The sequence below is a fragment of the Rhinoraja longicauda genome, chromosome 33, assembly GCF_053455715.1.
Source record: "Rhinoraja longicauda isolate Sanriku21f chromosome 33, sRhiLon1.1, whole genome shotgun sequence".
Classification (NCBI taxonomy): Eukaryota; Metazoa; Chordata; class Chondrichthyes; order Rajiformes; family Arhynchobatidae; genus Rhinoraja; species Rhinoraja longicauda.
In genome coordinates, this window is record NC_135985.1 from 16,182,925 (window position 1) to 16,202,166 (window position 19,242).

A 19,242-nucleotide genomic window follows, 5' to 3' on the forward strand; every position below is an offset into this window, starting at 1 on the left:
ATAAGATCACGGTTGAGCTGGTCAGAGCCTCAGCTCCAATTTCCTGCCAGTTTTCCCATAACACTTGACTCTCCTAAAGTCCAACAATTTATCTCAGCCTTAAATATATTCACTGACACTGCCTCTACGGTTCGCTGAAAGAAAGGAGAATCCTACCTCATCCATGCTTTAAATATTGTGACACGATTCCCTGTAATACTGGACATTCTTGAGGCAAAATCTTTGCAATTACCCTAGCAAGCTGCTAGAAATCTTAAGTTCCTCCAATGTTTCTGAACTCCAATGAGTTAAAGCCCAGCCTGTTCAGCTTATCCTCATTACACAACAAGGAAATGTGGTCACTGAATATATTCAAGGCAGACATCAATGGATTTCCAGATATTAAAGGTAAGAAGGTCTCTGGGTGAGTGTAGGACGGTGATATAGAAAAGGATCAGCTGTAATCCTGTTGAATGGCAAAGCAGGGAGACATAGCCTTATCATCATATCATATCATATCATATATATACAGCCGGAAACAGGCCTTTTCGGCCCTCCAAGTCCGTGCCGCCCAGCGATCCCCGCACATTACCACTATCCTACACCCACTAGGGACAATTTTTACATTTACCCAGCCAATTAACCTACATACCTGTACGTCTTTTGGAGCCTTATTTCAGTTTCTTTTTCTTAAGCTCTTCTGAATCAACCTAGCAAATCATCTCTGAACTGCCTCCAAAGTAAGCCTATTCCTCATTAAAGAAGGAATTTTGACGGACCAAATCCGAATGCAGTTTTCCTGGTCTGGTCTAACCTAGTCCTCTATAGTTGCAGAAAACCTATTCTACTTTTATACTCCATACCTTTTTCAATAAAGGCCAACATTCCAGTTGCCTTTGTAATTATTTGCTATGTCTGCCTGCTAACTTTCTATTTTGTGTACAAAGATTCAACATTCTGTACCTTTTCTTCACTTAAAAAAATGTTTGCTGTTTTATTCATCATACCAAAGTAGAACAATTGGTGAATGTGGAGAGGATGTTTCCACTAGTGCAAGAGATTTGGACCAGGGGCCATAGACTCAGAATAAAAGGACATACCATTAGAAAGGGGATGAGGAGGAATTTCTTTATTCAGTGGATGGTGAATCTGTGGAATTCATTGCCACAGACGGCTGTGGAGGCTAAGTCAATGAATATTTTAAGGCGGGGATTGACAGATTTGTGATCAGTAAGGGTGTCCAGGGTTATGGGGAGGACAGGAGAATGGGATTGAGAGGGAAAGATAGATCAGCCATAATTGAATGGCGTAGACGATGGGCAGAATGGCCTAATTCTGTTCCAAGTATTTATGAAAACCTCTAATTTCCCCATATTACAGTCCATCTGTCCAATTGTTTTAAGTCCCTGCCTTTGCTCATGATCATACTTATTATTATTGGGCTGTTCTGAGTATCTTCTACTTTGAAAAAAAATGTTTTCAAAATTTGTGATGCTTTATTTCTCATTATTAACTCCCAGACACATCTTCCAATGGATCACGTTTACGTCAGTGATTCTTTCCATGTCCAAGCTCTTGCTGGAGGTTTATACATGACTCATAAACTATTACCAGTTTTTCCCAGCTCCAACCTGAAACATTAACCTATTTGCTTTCCACAGATGCTGCCTATCTGCATTTTCTGCTTCAGAACAAACCGTAAGGATACGTTGTCAGGGTAAGTTGAGGACAGGTGGGAGAAAGGTCAGTAAGGAACAGAAATGCCCATGTACACCAGCTGGACTGCATGGCCTGTTCATGTACTGTACACTTGGCAGTTAGTTTAAAACATATCCCAAGTTAACCGATTACACATCTGGGTACTTACATTGGTATTGAGACTATTCCACTTCCCATAAACTTGATTAACATCTGGTAAAGTATTTTCTTCATCCTGACACCCATCAGAGACACTCTCCCTTGGTGGTTTATGCGGGTACTTCTTCATAAATTTACGGAGCTTGATAATATAGCCAGTGAGATAGTCCACACATTTCTGCTTGTGCTCATCCAGTTCTGAAGATGTACAAAGATGTTTATTGCAATGGAATAGGACAGTGATTTATAATAAATGCCAAAGAAACGTCAACCAGAAACAACACTTCATTCTAACTGGAATAATGCTGTCCCATTTATCGCTGGTGAGTTGGAATATTCCAATTCCCAATGCAACACGATCATGGGAGTACCATCACAGCAAGAACTTTCTAAAGGAACTGCAACCAAATTATTTTATTTGCAATCAAACAGTTTAGTTTTGTTTAGCATAGTTTATTATTGTCATGTCTACCGAGATGCAATGAATAGCTTGTTCTGTGTTCTATCCAGTCACATCACACTATATTTGCATAGAATCATTAACAAAAGAGTGAAACGGCTCCTAGCAGATCCTTTTCTGAAATAGCACACAAAGAGTTGCCATCTTCAGAATTTTTCCAGAATTTCTTTAATTTTTCCAGCAGTTCTGGTTTTGTAATATGAACAGCAGAGTTCCCCAGTAGCTGCAGCTGAAATCCTTTGGATCTGCTTAAGTAATTTCAAAAAACATAAAAATTGATAATATTTGAAGTCTTCGTATACCGAAATAGAAAACTTCACCAAGTGTGACTGATAACACAGGAAAGGTCATTAAACGAGCAGTTAAGTGCAGGTTCACATGCACTTGGAAATATGGAATGTTTGTAATAAGAAAGGTGAAATAAGAAATACCAACACAAAATTTGATTCTTAATAGAAACCGGAGCTATTGGAAAGAGTGCCACTATAAAATAGCAGGAGGTAGAATTCTCGTGAATGGGAATTCTAGGATATGGCGTCGTAAATCAAAAGACAAGTCTATTAATAATGGAGTAAAGAAGAGTGATGACAGGACACTAAATATAGAGATAAGGCAAACATGGCCATGGAGGGTTTTAATGATGTTTAATTTCAGGCACAGGGAGACCTGGGGCAAAACTTGGAGCAGGATGGGACATATTTTGGAAGCAGAATTTTGGATGAACTGATATATCTGTATGAAGTGAAAACAAAACTGACAAGGGATTATCTATTATACTGACAAACAAATAAAAATGCACGCAGGATTCTGACAAGAACATCAAAAAGCAGAAAATATATTGTTGTTTAAAAGCAGATTAGATATTCTGAAAAGGGATATACAAAGGGCGAAGAAAAGACAGAAAATGAAATTGGAGAAGTGGGCATGGCACTATCTTATATATATATATATATATATATATAAAACATAATATTATATTAATTATTATATAATATATATTATAATATTATATAATTATATAATATATAATATTACATTATATTATATTACATAATATAATATACATATTATATTATATTATATATATAAAACTCTCATCTTGTGTGTTTGCGCGTACACGATATACAGCCAAAACGGTACACGATAGCGCAACAATTGTAGGCCCACCTTACTCACCATTGGCCTGCGGTTAAAATGGTTGTTATATTTTAAAAGTTGTTCACTTTTTAAACTTTTTTAAAAAATCACTTTTTAAACTTTAATAAATTTGATTGCCTCCACCACCTCCCGCCACGTGGGGGCCGGCGCTTCCTGATTGGCTGCCTCCGTGTTTGACGTCACAATGCGAACCCAATGGGTCCGCGCCTGCGCTGTTGGGGCCCGTGGGTCTAATACTAACATAAGATGGCCGGCGCATCCGCACGTGCGCAGTTGTGGGAGGGTTCGCGCTCGGAGGGGGGAAGGGAAAGCGCTCCCCTGCTGCTGGCCGACGCGATGACCACCCGGGCCCAGGATGAGTGGCTCCCTCTCCCCTTTCCCCTCCCCCTCGTCCTCCCCCAGCCCCGGGGGAGTTTTAAGGGGGGTTGAGAGGGGATGGAGTGGGTGAGGAGGGGGGGGGGGGGGGGGGGAGGACAAGGAGGGTTGAGGGGGGGTGGAGTGGGTGGGAGGAGGGGGGATAAGGGGGGTTGAGGGTGGATGGAGTGGGTGAGTGGGGGGGAGGGGTTAGGGAAGAGTGGGGGAGGAGAGGGTGCTGGATCGATGCAGGAGAGGTTTGGGCCCAATGGCCCAATAATAAATGCTTCATTTTGTGACAGTTCCAATGAGCGTATGAATTCAGTTTTACTAAGCAGCAAGGAAATACTCAAAACAAAAAATATAAGAAAATACATGTAAATCTCTGTCAATAATTTATAAAGCAGCGTATAAATATTCCAATAAATCTAAACATTACTCTAAACAGAGGATCTTCAATCATCAGTGGTGTTAATGGAGTCCTTTCCAACCTCCGTTGGCTTAGTTCGCTTGCTTGTATTATATGTTCAATTCAGTTGATCATTGAACAGCATAATTAATATTAAAACAAAATGGAATAGCTTTTTTTTTATAAAGAAAGCTCAATTAATTGAGACTTCCTTACATTTGTCAAATGCTGAGCACAAACACCATAATGCATTACACCACGCATGGTGCCAAAACTCTCCTTCCTTACTCCAAACATCATTAATTCTGAATAAAGTAATCTTTTCTAAAAATGCCTTCTAATAAGTTATCACTTTCATTGCAGTGAAATGCTGATTGATAATATTGCTCTAAGGTACCCTGGGTTATTTTACTGCATTAAAGTAAATTATGAAATTGCCAATCAAATTTTAATCTTTAAAGAGGTTTGAGTTTTAAAACCCATGAAATTGGAGCAATTTATCGGAAAGTGTAAATTCTATTAAATTTACACTTTCCGATAAATTGCTCCAATTTGAGGAATCAAACACATCAATTTGAGGAATCAAACACATCATCAATGTACCAACTCAGTTATTGAAAAATAAATAAGCTTGCTGATGAACCAGTGAGAGATTCTGTTAGTGTCCGGCAGGCTGTGAAATATTGTGGCGCCGCGATGGCAGCCCCATCTACAGTCTGTCTGTCTTCTTCGGGTTTTTTTGTTATTTTTAGTGTGTTTTAAAAATATGCGTTAATGTTCCCTGGTTTGTTTTATCTGGGGGGTGGTGGGGGGGAGGGGTCGGGGGAAACTTTTTTTCCCCAATCTCTTACCTTGCCAGCGATGCGATTGTTTTCCGGATCGTATCTCCGGTCGCTCTGCGGCCTAACATCATGGAGCTGGAGACCTTGCTCGGGACTGACTTTGAGCCACGGTGGGGACATGGACTTACCATCAGAGCGTGCGACCCCTTGCCCGAGATCGAAGCTCCAACCGCGGCCTGCGGACCACCACCGAGCAGCTTACAATCACGGGTAGAGACGGATATTGGGAGCTCCAAACAACGCGAAAGGTTCGACTAGCCCCGACCCAGGGTCGATCGTTCGGTGCGGGGGAGCTGAGATTCCCCCCAATGCAGGAGCTTGATCGCCCCAATGAGGAAGGCCCAACCGCCAGCTACAGGAGTCAGGATCATCCCGTCAACGGAAGGCTCGAGGCCCCCGACCGCGGGAGGACAATGAAGGGACGAGATTGAACTTTTTTTGCCTTCCATCGCAGTGAGGAATGTGGAGGAGTCACTATGGTGGATGTTCATGTTAAAATGTATTTAGTGCGTTCTGTTGCTTTTTATTGGTATGACTGTATGGCAAATGAAATTTCTCGTATGTTGCAAAACATACTTGGCTTATAAAGTATGATTATGATTATGTGCAGATTCAGTTTGCAATTTTACATGCAATTCATTCCTAAGAGCATCCACAAGATCATAGTAATGATTGATCTCAAACAGTTGAGGAACTCTAAGGGCAGTGACTCAAAGGTGTTTTGATCCTCAGTGGTCATGCTGCATGATGCATGGTGCAAAATGAGGTGTGGTGTGCAAGTAGCTTCTTTAAGGACACAATCAGTACAAAACAAATATCTCACCATAATCATTTTTTATTCCCTGCATTTGAACAGAGTAATTAGGTATAAATGACAGCCTACTGTAATCTATTCAGTATAATCCATAGACTACTCAAAGCATCTCACCTCCTGGCTGCATCAGAAGCTCCTGGATTTGTTTGTTGAGAAAAGTCAACGTAAGGTTCAGAAGTTGCTCAGAGAACTGCCTGCTCTGAGTTTCAGAGTCGTGTTCCTTGATAGCTGAACACAGCAAGTCCAAAGCTGGCTTAATTTCCTCAACATCTGCAATAAGCAAAGACAAAATGTCTGAATAAAAACAGAAATTGCTGGATACAATCTACACATCAGGCAGCATTCTGTGGAGGGAGGAACAGGTAAGGGAGGTTTGGGACAGGGAGATGGTTGGATAAAGGCCAGTGATGAAAAGACTAAAGGGGATGGGGGGAAGAAATGGTGAGGGAGGGGGCGGGTTTGATGTTACCTAAATGTTCATACCGTGGAGTTGTAAGTTACCGTGGCGGAATTAGAGGTGCCGTTCGTGTAGTGTGCATGTGGCCTCACTCTGGCAATGGAGGAGACCCAGGACAGAAAGGTCAGTGTGGGAATGGGAAGGGGAGTTAAAGTGGTTAGCAACCGGGAGATCCAGTACACCTTGGAAGACTGACCGCAAGCATTCAGCTAAAGGGTCACCAAGTCTCTGTTTGGCCTTGCCGATAGAGGGCACATCAGGAACTCTGGATGCAGCAGATGTGGTTAGAAGACGTGTACGTGAACCTCTGCCTCACCTGGAAGGAGTGCTGGGGTCCCTGAATGGATGCGAGGGAGGAGAGATAGGGATAGATTAACATCTATCCCTGCAACCCCTGCAACCCCATCTCCTGCAGTTGCTGGGGAAAGTACCCGAGGAGTGGGTGATTTGGGTGGAAAAGCGATGAGTGAACCAAGGAGTTGCAGAGCGAATGATCTCTACAGAAGGCAGAAAGGGGTAAAGTTAGGAAGACGTGACTGGTGGTGGGATCATATTGAAGGTGGCAAAAATGTTGGAGAATGATGTGTTGGTGGCTGGTGGAATAAAAGGTGAGGACCAGGGGACTCTATCCTTGTTCCATCTGGGGGGGGGGGGGGGGGGGGGAGCGAGATCAGAACTACGGGACATAGAGGAGACATGCGTGAGTGATCCATTTTCAACAGCAGGGTGGAAACCATGTTTTCTAAAGTAATAGAACATCACTTTGGGGGACTCCATTCAAATGAATGTGGCTGCTCCAGATATGCCATATACAGCTAGCATAAAGCTGAGGGGCCAGATATGAAGTGCGTCTTAACCTGTTACAATCAAAAATCACTGTTGGACTCACTGCAGCACCATGTGACCTCCAGTGTGCTTAGCATTTCCACACCGGGGTGTGGACAAGGGAGGCCAGAACATGACCATGGCAGCACAGTGGCGGAGCTGGTGGAGCTGATGCTTCACAACACCAGATGCCCAGGTTCAATCCTGACCACGGGTGCTGTCTGTGAGGTGTTTGCAAATTCTCTGTGACCGTGTGGGTTTTCTCCAAGTGCTCCGGTTTCCTGCCACATCTCAAATACGTGCCAAAGGTTTGTACGTTAATTGGCCTTTGTAATTTACCGCTAGTGTGTGTAGGGAGTGGATGGAAAAGTGGGATAACATAAAACTAATATGAACGGGTGGGTGGTCAATGGTCGGAGTGGTCTTGATGGGCTGAAAGGACTGTTTCGATGCTGTATCTTACAACCCAAAACAAACAGATGCATAGAATGCCAGCTCCACATCAGTGTCACCATCTCATGAAGTTTCACTCAAATTAAACTTTAGCAAATTTAATTAAGTACATCTATCCTACAATTGATAACACAGATAGAGATTTGCCCTCTGGTGTATGTGATAATTCTGAAATTTGTTTCTGCAATTTAATGACGTCAATGGAGACAAATTTCAGTGTGCAACACGCCTAAATTACTCCTTCATCTGCTTAATGGATGCAACGCAGGATTAATTTCCATCCTCAAGTAATTAATGATATCAGTTAGTTCATTTAAAAAAAAAAGTGACATATATTTGCTGTAAATATTCCATCAGCCACACATTGACGAGATTGCATTTTACTCCAGGTGACTTACTTTTTAATTGAGCCCATGAAGTGAGCATGGCTTCAGAATTTTCCTGCTTTAAAAAAGCCGCTGGAGCAGAAAAAATATTTTCTTTGCTCTTCAGGAAAAAGTCCACCGTGTCCAGCTGTCTGTTCTCAATTCCAGCCTGGGATATTCAAGTGAAACAAATTATTTATTTCCTTTTAGCAGGCTGTGAATCACCACTCATTAATCACACTGCAGCACCTACTCGATGAGCCTCTTGTGAAACAGGGTCACTGGGGGTTGTCATCTGATTGACGATACCATCTACAAACCCTTGCACCTCTTTCCCTGGCCATCAATTATGTAGCTCAATTTTATTGATATTGCTCACACTCCTCAAATTTCCACATTAGGTACTTCTAACTTCAGGTCTGTCTTTGTACACACTGTGTTAAGAATAAAGCGTGCCACTGTTTCACACTATGATTCTTTCTTGGCTTTAACGTCCCTTTTTTTTTTTAAACAGATTTATAAAATACAGCATGGAAACACGCCCTTCAGCCCACACCGGCCATCGATCACCCTTTCAGTGCTATGTTTTCCCACTTTCTCATCCACTCCCGACAAACTAGGGGTAATTTACAACGGCCATTTAACCCACAAGTCTTTGGAATGTGGGAAGAAACCAACCACCCAGAGTAAACCCATGTCATCACAGGGAGAAGATGCAAACTCCACAAAGACGGCACCCGAGGTCAGGATCGAACCTGGGTCTCTGGAGCTGTGAGGCAGCAGCTCTACCAGCCACACCACTGTGCCATCTCCTCCAACAGTGTCCAACATTTATTTTCCTCTTTGTTTTATCTATCGATTAAAATGCCTTGGGTTTAGCACTGACTTCCTGCCATCAAATTTCCATCATTCCTATCAATATTGTTTGGTCCCATTCAGCACTTTTATAAGCATCTGACTGATGACTATTCTCCTGGCATTATCCCCATCTGAACACATCCAAGCTCTGTGATATTCTCCTCTGGAGTCTCATACTTCCTACGAAAATTCATGGTTTCATATATTTTACATTTTTATTAAAATAATAAATGAACAGTGTATTTTAAAGTAAATTAAAACCAGCTGCCTGCCAATGCTTGAGAGTGCAGCCAGCTTCATTACTTATGGGGCTCTACTATAACTGCTGACATGGTTCATGATAACAGTATCAGGAAATAAAGTCCTTTAATTAATCATAGCTCATATATTGTCTCAGTACCGAGCTGGGAAACAATAACATGAGTGGCAGGGTAGACAGGAAATTCATGAAGAGTTACAACTTCTAATCTTGTACAATCCTCTCTCCAAAAAGTAAAGATTCTTCTGTGTTATCAGATCCCCCTGGGAAATGTCTGGGATTAACTATTCATTTTTCTAGCCTCCTTTAATCTTACGGTGCATCTTAAAGATGGTAGTTAAAATGGCTCCTCTGGAGTTATTGTTCATGGCACCCATCCCAAAACCTTCTGATCCCATCCTAGTTCCACTTTTGAACAAAAAAAAACGCCCTTTCATCAAACCTGCCCCAACGTTTACACCATGACTCAGGCTTCATTTCTTTTTAAATGTTCTTTATTACTTCTTGTGTGTCTAAGGGAATAGATAAAATACAAGTTGCTATTTAATAAAACTACACTGGTCTCAAAGGATATACATGGGGTGGTGGAAAACCAGGACCAGAGGGTCACATGTAAAGTCTAAGCAAAGCCATGGTGCAATGATACAGATACCAGGAAGAACTTTGTCACAGAACAGATATCAAAAACCCTCTTGCAAGCACTGTAGACGCAGGGGGTCAACTCATAAGAGAAATTAATAGATTAAAAAAATTAAAATGAAATAGGTTTCTGTGGAGTTAGGGCAGCAAATGATATTGAGGTGTGTCCAAACCAAAGTTAGAACACAATACCCTGGGGTGAAATTGCTGATTCCATCTCAATCCATCGCCACCTGTGCAATCCTCATTCCTCCTTTACACATCCACTGCAACTCCCCACGCAAATCTTTCTCCAACACACCCTCTCCCATAACACTGTTCAGGTCTTTTCTATCATGTGCAACACCTTTGACCACCAACACAGTGAAACACTGGAAGCTCATGGTGGGCAAATCCAAGAGATGCCACAGCACAAATGTAGACAGCAGATCATGCCCTGGATGTCAATGCAAAGGGAGGTCAGATTCTTACCACTTGTTGTCTATTGTTTCTTGTCAAATGTATTGTCATATGCACAAGTACACTGAAGTACAGGTACAATAACCATCTTGCTTGCAGCAGCACCATACACACAAGACACAAATCATATATAAATTAAACATACAAACATACAACTACAAAGTAGTGAAAAGAAAAAGACTGCAAAAAAAAAATGGGAATCAAATCGCTCGAAGATTTGTATGAATTGGGAAAATTACTATCATTTCAACAAATACAACTGAAATATAATTTGAAAAATAAACAATATTTTAAATATCTTCAAATTCGTGATTATCTGAAAAAATATACAAAAGATTATTATAATATGCCTTCCGACTTACTGGATGAAGCAATGAAGACAAAGGCGGAATCAGCTAATCTAATATCGTATTTATATAATATCATTTTAAACATAGCAATACCCACAACAGATGGAATTAGAAGAGACTGGGAACAAGATTTAGCTATAAAAATTTCAAAAGAGAGTTGGGATAATCATTCACTACAGGTGCATAAATGTTCGATCAACGTACGACATACGCTCATCCAATTCAAAACATTACATAGATTATATTATTCAAAAACTAAATTAAATAAAATCTTCCCGAATGTTTCACCAATTTGTGATAAATGTCTGTGTCAAGAAGCTACTATAGCGCATTCTTTTGTTTTTTGTACAAAAATCCAAAAATTCTGGTATGAAATATTTGATATTTTTTCAAAATTAATCAAAATAAAACTGGTACCAAAACCAGAATGGATCATTTTTGGAATATCGGAAGGTAACCCTGAATTAAACGTGTTTCAGAAGAATTTATTTAATTACGGGCTAATAATGGGAAAAAAGCTCATACTGAAATTCTGGAAAAATGCGCCCACACCAACAATAAAAATGTGGATATCAAATATGTTTGAAACACTACATTTGGAAGAGATGAGATTCCTCTTAGCGGGTAAAGCAGACCAATTCCAAAAGACGTGGTCTACGTTTTTGGACCTATTACAAGCATGAGGTGCAATAGTAATTTTACAAAGAAATAAATAAATAAATGGTATCAGGACCTGGTAACGGGAGGTAAAACAACAAAACAGACTTGGTTGGTAGTCCCCTTCCTGCGGAGTTTAATGTTATAATAGAGCGATTGTTTCTACCCCTTTTTTTTTTTTTTTTTTTTTTTCTTTCTTTTCTAGGGTCTACTTTCTTACTTTACTTCCTTCTCTAACTTCTTTTCCAAGGGGCTTTCTTTTCCCAACACTCTCTTGCACTTCACGACTCTTGCGCACTTTCTTTCTTTACTTCTTTACTTCTATCTTTTTCTTAAAGCTCAAAAAAATGAAGCGGTATAAAAAATGTATTAAGATATATCTGTTGTATTATTGTAATTTACCGTACTTTTAATAAAAATATTTTTAAAAAATAAATAAATAAAAAATAAAAAATTACACGAGTGCATAAATACACAATTCGAAAACAAGCCCATGAGAGAGCAAGAGGTGATTTTTTGGCATTCCATTGGCAAGATTGGATTAAGGATGTGGAGGTCAGTTCAAGTACTCGATAGATGTAATGGTAGCACCGAGAACAGGTCATGATAGGAAGGCGGGGATCCTTGATGATGGATGCTGCCTTTTTGAGGCAGTGTCTCATGTAGGTGCTTTCGATGGTACAGAGGACCAGGGCAAATCCACCACTCTCTGCAAACTCTTGAAATTTCCACACCAGACCACAATGAACCTGTTAGGCTACTTTCTAAAGTATATCTGTAGAAGTTTGTCAGCGAATTTGGTGACATGCCAAAACTTCTAAGAAACCAGAGGTAAAAAGCAGAAAATAGTGCAAAGCTGTCACAATGTGAAAACCATATAATATAGGTGCTGAGGACACTCAGCAGATCAGGGAGCATGAGTGGAGAGAGAAACAGAGTTGTATTTCAGATCAATGACCCTCCGTTCCGGTCAGAACTGAGATGGAGAGAAAAGTTGCAGAGAGGTGAGGAAGAAATGGATAGGACAAAGAAGAGAGAGTGAATTGTTAAATATAATATTGAGCCTGGGTAGCAATATGTCCAGACGCAAGACAAGATGCTGTTCCTTGAGTTTACATTGTTCGTTGTTAGAGCAATGTAGGAGGCCGAAGATAGAGATTAGAGTGGGAGTGGGGCAGAGTGTCAAAATGATAAGTGACTGAAAGCTAAAGGTTACCCTTGCTCAAGCAAATCTGCTTGAAGACCACATTGTTATAACCGAATGGAATGCACTAACATTAGAAGTGTATGTGAATTGCTGCTTCACTTGGAAGGTTACGAAATAATGGGAAGGGAAATGCTGCAAGAGCAGACAGTGAATCACTGGTAGCTGCATGGGGAGGTGCTGTGAGAAATTGCAAGTTGAAGTTGCAAGGGGAACGGTGACTTTGCAAGAATTCTATCGGTGGCGGCACAGGTTATGAAGGATGATCCACTGAATGTGGAGGCTCGTAGGGTGGAAGGTGAGGACGAGGATAGTTCTATCTCGGTGGTGGCTGAGAGGAGTGGGGGTAAGAGCAGAAATGCTGGAAATCGAGGGGACAAAATTGAGGATTCTGTAGGAGGGAGGCCATAGGTAAGGAAAAACGACGGCACTTAAACAGTACTAATGTAGAAAATTCCATATTTGGAGCAGAATAGGAACAGAGGTAAAAATTTATAAAATATTGGTTAGGCCACAGTTAAGAGTACTGAAAGGTGATCACACTGTAGGGGGTGCAAAAGAGATTCACCAGGATGTTGCCTGGGTCAAACCTTTCAGTGATGAGGAAAGACTAGATAAGCTGGGTTTGTTTCCCTTGGAGCAAAGAAGCCTGATAGAGGTGTACAATATTGGGAAGGGCAGGGATAGGATAGATAGTACTAAATTTCTCTTAGTAGCACAAATGCACAAAACTACAGGATATGGATTCAAGGCAGGGAGGAGAAGGCTTAGAGGATATATCTGTGGATTTTTTTTCATCCAGATGGTGAACAGAAGCTGGGATGCACTACCTGAGAGGATTGTGAAGACCACGACCCTCATTACATTTAAACATCAGAGGAGAACTTGAATCATCAAGGCACAGAAAGCCAGAGGCCAAGTGCTGGTAACAAAACACTGTAAAAAGAATAATAGAATTGAGCAGAGTTAGCATGGATATATGAAAAGAAAGTTAATTTGACTAATCTACTGAAATTCTTTGAAGGATCTGACTGGTACTATAGGTAAGGAGGAAGCAGAGGATTTGGTGCGTTTAGATTTTCAGGTGGCTATTGGAAAAGTCTAACATAGGATGTTGATCAACAAGGGCAGGGTAGACAGAGTTAGAGTAATACACTGACATGGACTGAGAAACAGTCATTAAACAAAAAGTAAAGAATGGGAATAAATTTGTCCTTTTCAGGCTGTGTCAACTGGCACCTCAGGGATCGATGCTGGCACCCCAGCTACTGATAATGTACATCAGTGATTTGTCTAAGAGCACCAAAGTCATATTTCCATATTTGCTGATGATGCAGAACTAGGTAGGATTGTGAGGAGAGAGGAGAATGTAAAAAGACTTTGAGGGGAAGTAGACAAACTAAGTGACCAGACAACAACGTAACAGATGTAAAATAACTTGGAAAAATGTGGTTATCCACTCTGGTGCCCAAAGATAATATTTTTTAGTGGTGAAAAAATGGGCAATGATGGTGTTCAAAGGGATTTAGAATTGTACAAAAGGCAGCGAAAGCCAATATGCAGGAGCAGCAAGTAGTCAGGAAGGTATATGGTATGCTGGCTTTATTGCTAAAGGGTTTGTGCAGTCCAGTGAAGATGCCTTCCTGCAAATAAATAGAGCTTTGGTGAGACCACACATGAGGGCATTTATATAGATTTATACCTTCAGGACCATATATTACGGGATATACCTTCATAGGAGAGTGCAGGGATGGTGGATTGGCTCTATGAGGAGAGATTACATTCCCTGGAATTAAGAATGAGATAACATTGTAATTTATTCAACTTTTACAGGGTTCATCAGGGTAGATGCAGGGATGATATTTCCCCTGACTGAAGAATCTAAAATCAGGGATCGCAGTCTCAGAATTACAAGTAGGCCAGTTATAACACAGATTAGGAAAAAATTATTCAACAAAGCCTAGTGAATCTTTGGAAAACAGTACTCTGGAAGCTCAGATATTGAATTTATTCAAAGAGAAATCAGGTTTTCTGGATATGGCCAAATGGCCTGCTTCTGCATCCTATGTGTTATGTTCTTAAACTAGCCTTGTGTTAGTCAAATAAAACTCTTCTGTATTTTCAAAATGTCTCTTTCAAAATAGGACCTGAACAATGATCTTTTGTACTTTCTGGCTGCTGTGTTCTATATTAATGTTGCACATAAAAGTCTTTGCTGATCACTTTTAGTCAATATTTTGTGACTTTGCTGGAATTTTGCAAGATGGACAAGCTAACACACCTGCTCCTGTAGAAACACGGAACTGCAGGTGCTGGTTTACAAAAACATGCTGGAGTAAGTGGAAAAGTGCTGGGGTAACTCAGCAGGTCAGGCAGCATACAAAAAAAAGAAACAAAGTGCTGGTGGGGCCTCTTTCCCTCTTCAAGTAGAAATTATAATCACAATCGTCAATCTCACCTCTTTTTCTCCCTACTCTATTGGAGCGAGAATTATAGCTGTTGAATGTCACCTTCCAATCTTTAAGCAATGGGGATTATTAAGTTAGACATAGGAGGTAGGCTTCCCAAATCCCACCACACATTCATTATTCTATTGGCTGTGTAGCAAGAACAAATGTCCTCAGGCCAGACTCTGTCTTTTCAAATTGCAAGATTAATTTACCTATTAAGGCACTCACGAATGTCAGGTACTTATGTTATTTGCACTGTGTATACAAAATAAAATTTAAAATTAAACAGTGCCGAGAGACATTAATATTTTATGTAAAAATGTTCTTCTTCAATATATTCCCCCCCCACCTCCCCTCCAACCCCAACACTGCACTGTTCCGGTTTAGTACCTGCATGGCTCACTATGAGGACATTCCTGCGGCCCTAAATCAGGCCAATATCAGAGAAGATCACAATCTACAGTAAGCCAGCTAAGGCAAGGACAAGGATACTGTTAACATTTAAAATGTTTGTCCAAATATGTTCTGCTGTAATCTTTTCTTTTCCAGATGGTGCAGAAATCTAATAGTATATGGAAGAAACTAGAAACCATGGCTGCTAAGACATTATGAGTATGAAGATATCATATTCCTTCCTGAAACTGGAGATTAAAGGTCATAATGAACAGCTCAGCAGAGTGACTAAAGCCCCCCACTGTTGTAAAGTGGATGAGTTCCTCCAAACATGGGAGAACTTTACCAAACCAAACACATTAATGTCACCATGCAGGTTAGATAAATATTTCCAAGGGGGATTTATGACTTTGTTTTTTTTGGCTCAGTTACAATGTGTTCTACTGTTTCCAGACAATTTGATGTCAGGGAAAAATATTTTTAAAAAGACAATTAATAACCACAGTGCCACACTTGTCCATTCCCAACATGAAAAGTTGTGATCAACACAGAGAACTTTGAGAGGAAGGTATGCAATTAGTTTTGTGTAAAACCATGTAATGGAAATAAATTAACACATCACTCAGCAAGTTTCATGAAAATCCAGTTAAAGAAATTTAATAAAAAAATATTAAGCAGCGTTGGCAGATGTGGCAGTTAACAAAGTGCTCAGTTTTCCTACCTAATTCTTTCAACATGATGCTTCAAGCAACATTAACGGGAGCAATAATTATTTATTTCCCTTTCAGAATGCGGGCATTACTAGCAAAGTAATAGCTGGCGAAGAGTACTAGCTGCTGAAGAGAGGGATTGTTGGCCCTTTCAGAGTCACCCACACTGTTGTGGGTCTGGAGTCACACACAAGCCCGACTGAAGGGCACTGATGAAGCAGATGACAGTCCAAGAGTTTGCACTTTCAATGACCACCTTTATAATAAAATCCAGCTTATTTATTAAATTCAAATTCCAGAGCCGTAATGGAGTGATTGCAATTCTTGTCTCTCGATTGTCAATCCAATGATCTGACCATATATATCATAAAGAAAACCAATTGTGATTTAGTTATAAATAAGGAAATCTTCAGACAAGTTTCAAGTACTCTCTCAACTCTTTGGAAGAGCAGTTGAGTTGTTCTTTACTCATTTACATGTTGGGGCAAAATTATACTCAAAAGGAATTTTAACTCGGGGAAACTTATCAGGGAGTGAATAGCAAGTGAAAAGGTTCATATTTTCCTTCAACTAATGCACATCTATGATTACAATATTGTGCATAAAATTTAATTCATCCAAAACCTTCCTTCCTTTATCCTATCCTATTGCTCATCCCACTTTTCTTACAGATTCACATTTGCTCCTGGATTGGCAGTATTGCAATCTGGTGATTTTCTTCAGAGCACCATTTTGTTACTATAAAAGGTAATACAGTATATACTCACAAGCTATTATTGGATTGACATGCAAGTTAACCCAACATCTATACACTAAAACTTTTGTTTGTTTGCTCCTGAACTATAGCCGAAATGGTACACGATAGCGCAACAATTTTAGGCCTACACTACTCACCGTCATCCCTTTGGTGCTAATGGAAGAAGTTTCATTGAAATCGGTTATATTTTTAGTTACTCACATTTTAAAGTTTAAATCTATCTTTAAATTGAGGGAGGGGGAGGGAGGGAAGGGGTGGAAAGAGGGGGAGAGGGAGGGAGGATAAAGGGGGTTGAGGGTGATGGAGTGGGGGAGGGGGAAGGGGAGGGGGGGAGAGAAGGGGAAGGGGGGATGGAAGGGGAAGGGGGGGGAGTGTGGGGGGCGGGGAAGAGAGGGTGTTGCACCAATGCAGGAGAGGTTTGGGCCCAAAGGGTCCACTTGGTCTAGTTTCCATTAAAATATTACTGATACATGCTTTTAAATTGGAAGCCTTCAGTCTCCCCTTACCTCTAATGCATGAATGGGAATTGAACATCGATTCCAATTATTGAGATGGCACAATGAGTCAACGATGCCTGCTTTCCCGTAAATCATTAAACGATTCAAGAGGTCTTCTTGTGAGGAACCAAACACCACCATGGAAAGGCCAGCGTCTAAACAAATTAGATTTGAAATACAAAAGTGAATGTTTGTATTGAAGGCTTCGAAGCTTATTTTAGCCATTTTATGGCATTTCATTTCTCAACTGGAAAACTTAGTAAACTTCCCAAATGACTAAGTTGATGCTGGGCAGTCTGCATCACAACTTTCAGGAAGGCGCTGATTGATTTTCAGTTAGTCTGGAAATACCGGAACTCAGTTGGGAAGGCAACAGTTGGGGGCAGTTGACCTCGGGATCTAGGAAATTGGTGCACAACTATTACCCTGCTGTAAGGACACATTGGTGCACTTCAGGCAAATAATTGTCAAGATGCAGATATAAAAATTGACTACAGTTCCTGTGAATTAATCGCCCAGCACACCAAACGAAGGGGGTAGGGAGGACAGAGTACAAGTGAGAGGCAGAACAGTTAATGAAGATATATGTTGAATGCAATCATTATTCTGTCAATTCCATTTAGGAACCATTCCTTTTGAAATTATGCAGCTCTCACTCATTGGCATACTCGAGTGTTACCATAGCAGCTTTTAAACAATTGAGACTTTTGGGATTACAGGTCCTCCCCAGGTTACGACAGAGTTCCATTCCTGAAGACTGACGTAACTAATAAGTTCAACTCGGATTTAAGCCAGATATCGCTGCAAACTGAGTTCACGCACAGCAGAAGATGGCTGCAGCCCTGCAACAAGGCGGCACAGTGGCGCAGTGGTAGATTTGCTGCCTTACACTGCCAGAGGCCCAGGTTCAATCCTGACTATGGGTGCTGTCGCCATGCAGTTTGTACATTCACCCTGTGACAGTATGGGATTTCTCTGGGTGCTCCAGTTTCCACCCACACCCCAAAGATGTACAGGTTTGAAGGTTAATTGGCTTCTGTATTAAATGTAAATTCTGGTGTGCAAGATAATGCTAATGTACGGGGTGATCGCTGGGTCGGCACGGACTCAGTGGGCTGAAGGGCATGTTTCCATGTGGTATTTCGAAAGTATAAACTAAAGTGGCCAGATCAATCACACCAGGCTGACAAACACTTGTTTGTATGAATGGGTTGTACACCAGCCAGGTGTTCATAATCAAAACTGTAAGAGCAAAGTGCTCGTAGTCTTAAACATACCCACAACATACTGTAACCATGTAAAAAAAAAATTTAAGTTCTATTTTTAAAATGCGAGTTCAAAAGTCTTTCAAGATCTCTCATAAACCTAAAAAGTGTTAATTATACTGAATAATTAAACACAGGAAGAATATTCCCGAACATCAAGGAACCCAGGTGCTGGGGTCAGTTGAAGGATAAGACCAAGATTGAGAGGAGAAATTTCTTCTCCCAGTTAGTGGTGAATATGTGGAACTCACTACCACAGAAAGCAGTTGAAATCAAACTCTTAAATATATTCAATTTTGATATGTTCCCATGGAAGTAATACCCCTTTAATCTAGATGCTGGCTTGCCTCAGTAAATCACAATACTCATCTCTAAATCAGTGCAGCAAGTCCCACTCCAGAGAGTACCAAATCTACACTGACACTTCTATCAGGATTTGAGGCAAGTACAATAACAACAGACATTTGGATAGATAGATGAATAGGAAAAGTTTAGATGGATATGGGCCAAATGCAGGCAAATGGAACAACTGTATAAGACCAAATGCTCAGCATTAACGAGTTGGGCTGAATGGCCTGTTTCTGTGCTGTAAGGAAAAGAAAGGGAAAATAAATCAAACCTGTAAAAAAAAGAATAAAAAATCTGGAAATACTCAGCAGGTCAGACAGCATCCCGAATGGAATTATGTCATTCGGCCCATTAAGTCTACTCCACCATTCCATCATGGCTGATCTATCGTTCCCTCCCAACCCCATTCTCCTGCCTTCTCTC

General features: G+C 40.6%; 1 protein-coding gene across 1 annotated transcript in view; it reads right to left on the reverse strand.

The window, feature by feature from the left end:
* Nucleotides 1-19,242, reverse strand: part of spg11 (SPG11 vesicle trafficking associated, spatacsin) — a 120,381-nt gene that overhangs the window by 88,358 nt on the left and 12,781 nt on the right. Inside the window, exons 7-10 of the mRNA XM_078427250.1 lie at nt 17,216-17,361; nt 8,007-8,142; nt 5,988-6,143; nt 1,847-2,034 (exon numbers count right to left, since the gene is read on the reverse strand). Of these exons, the coding sequence (XP_078283376.1) occupies nt 1,847-2,034; nt 5,988-6,143; nt 8,007-8,142; nt 17,216-17,361 (626 nt within the window). The remainder of the gene's footprint in view (nt 1-1,846; nt 2,035-5,987; nt 6,144-8,006; nt 8,143-17,215; nt 17,362-19,242) is intronic.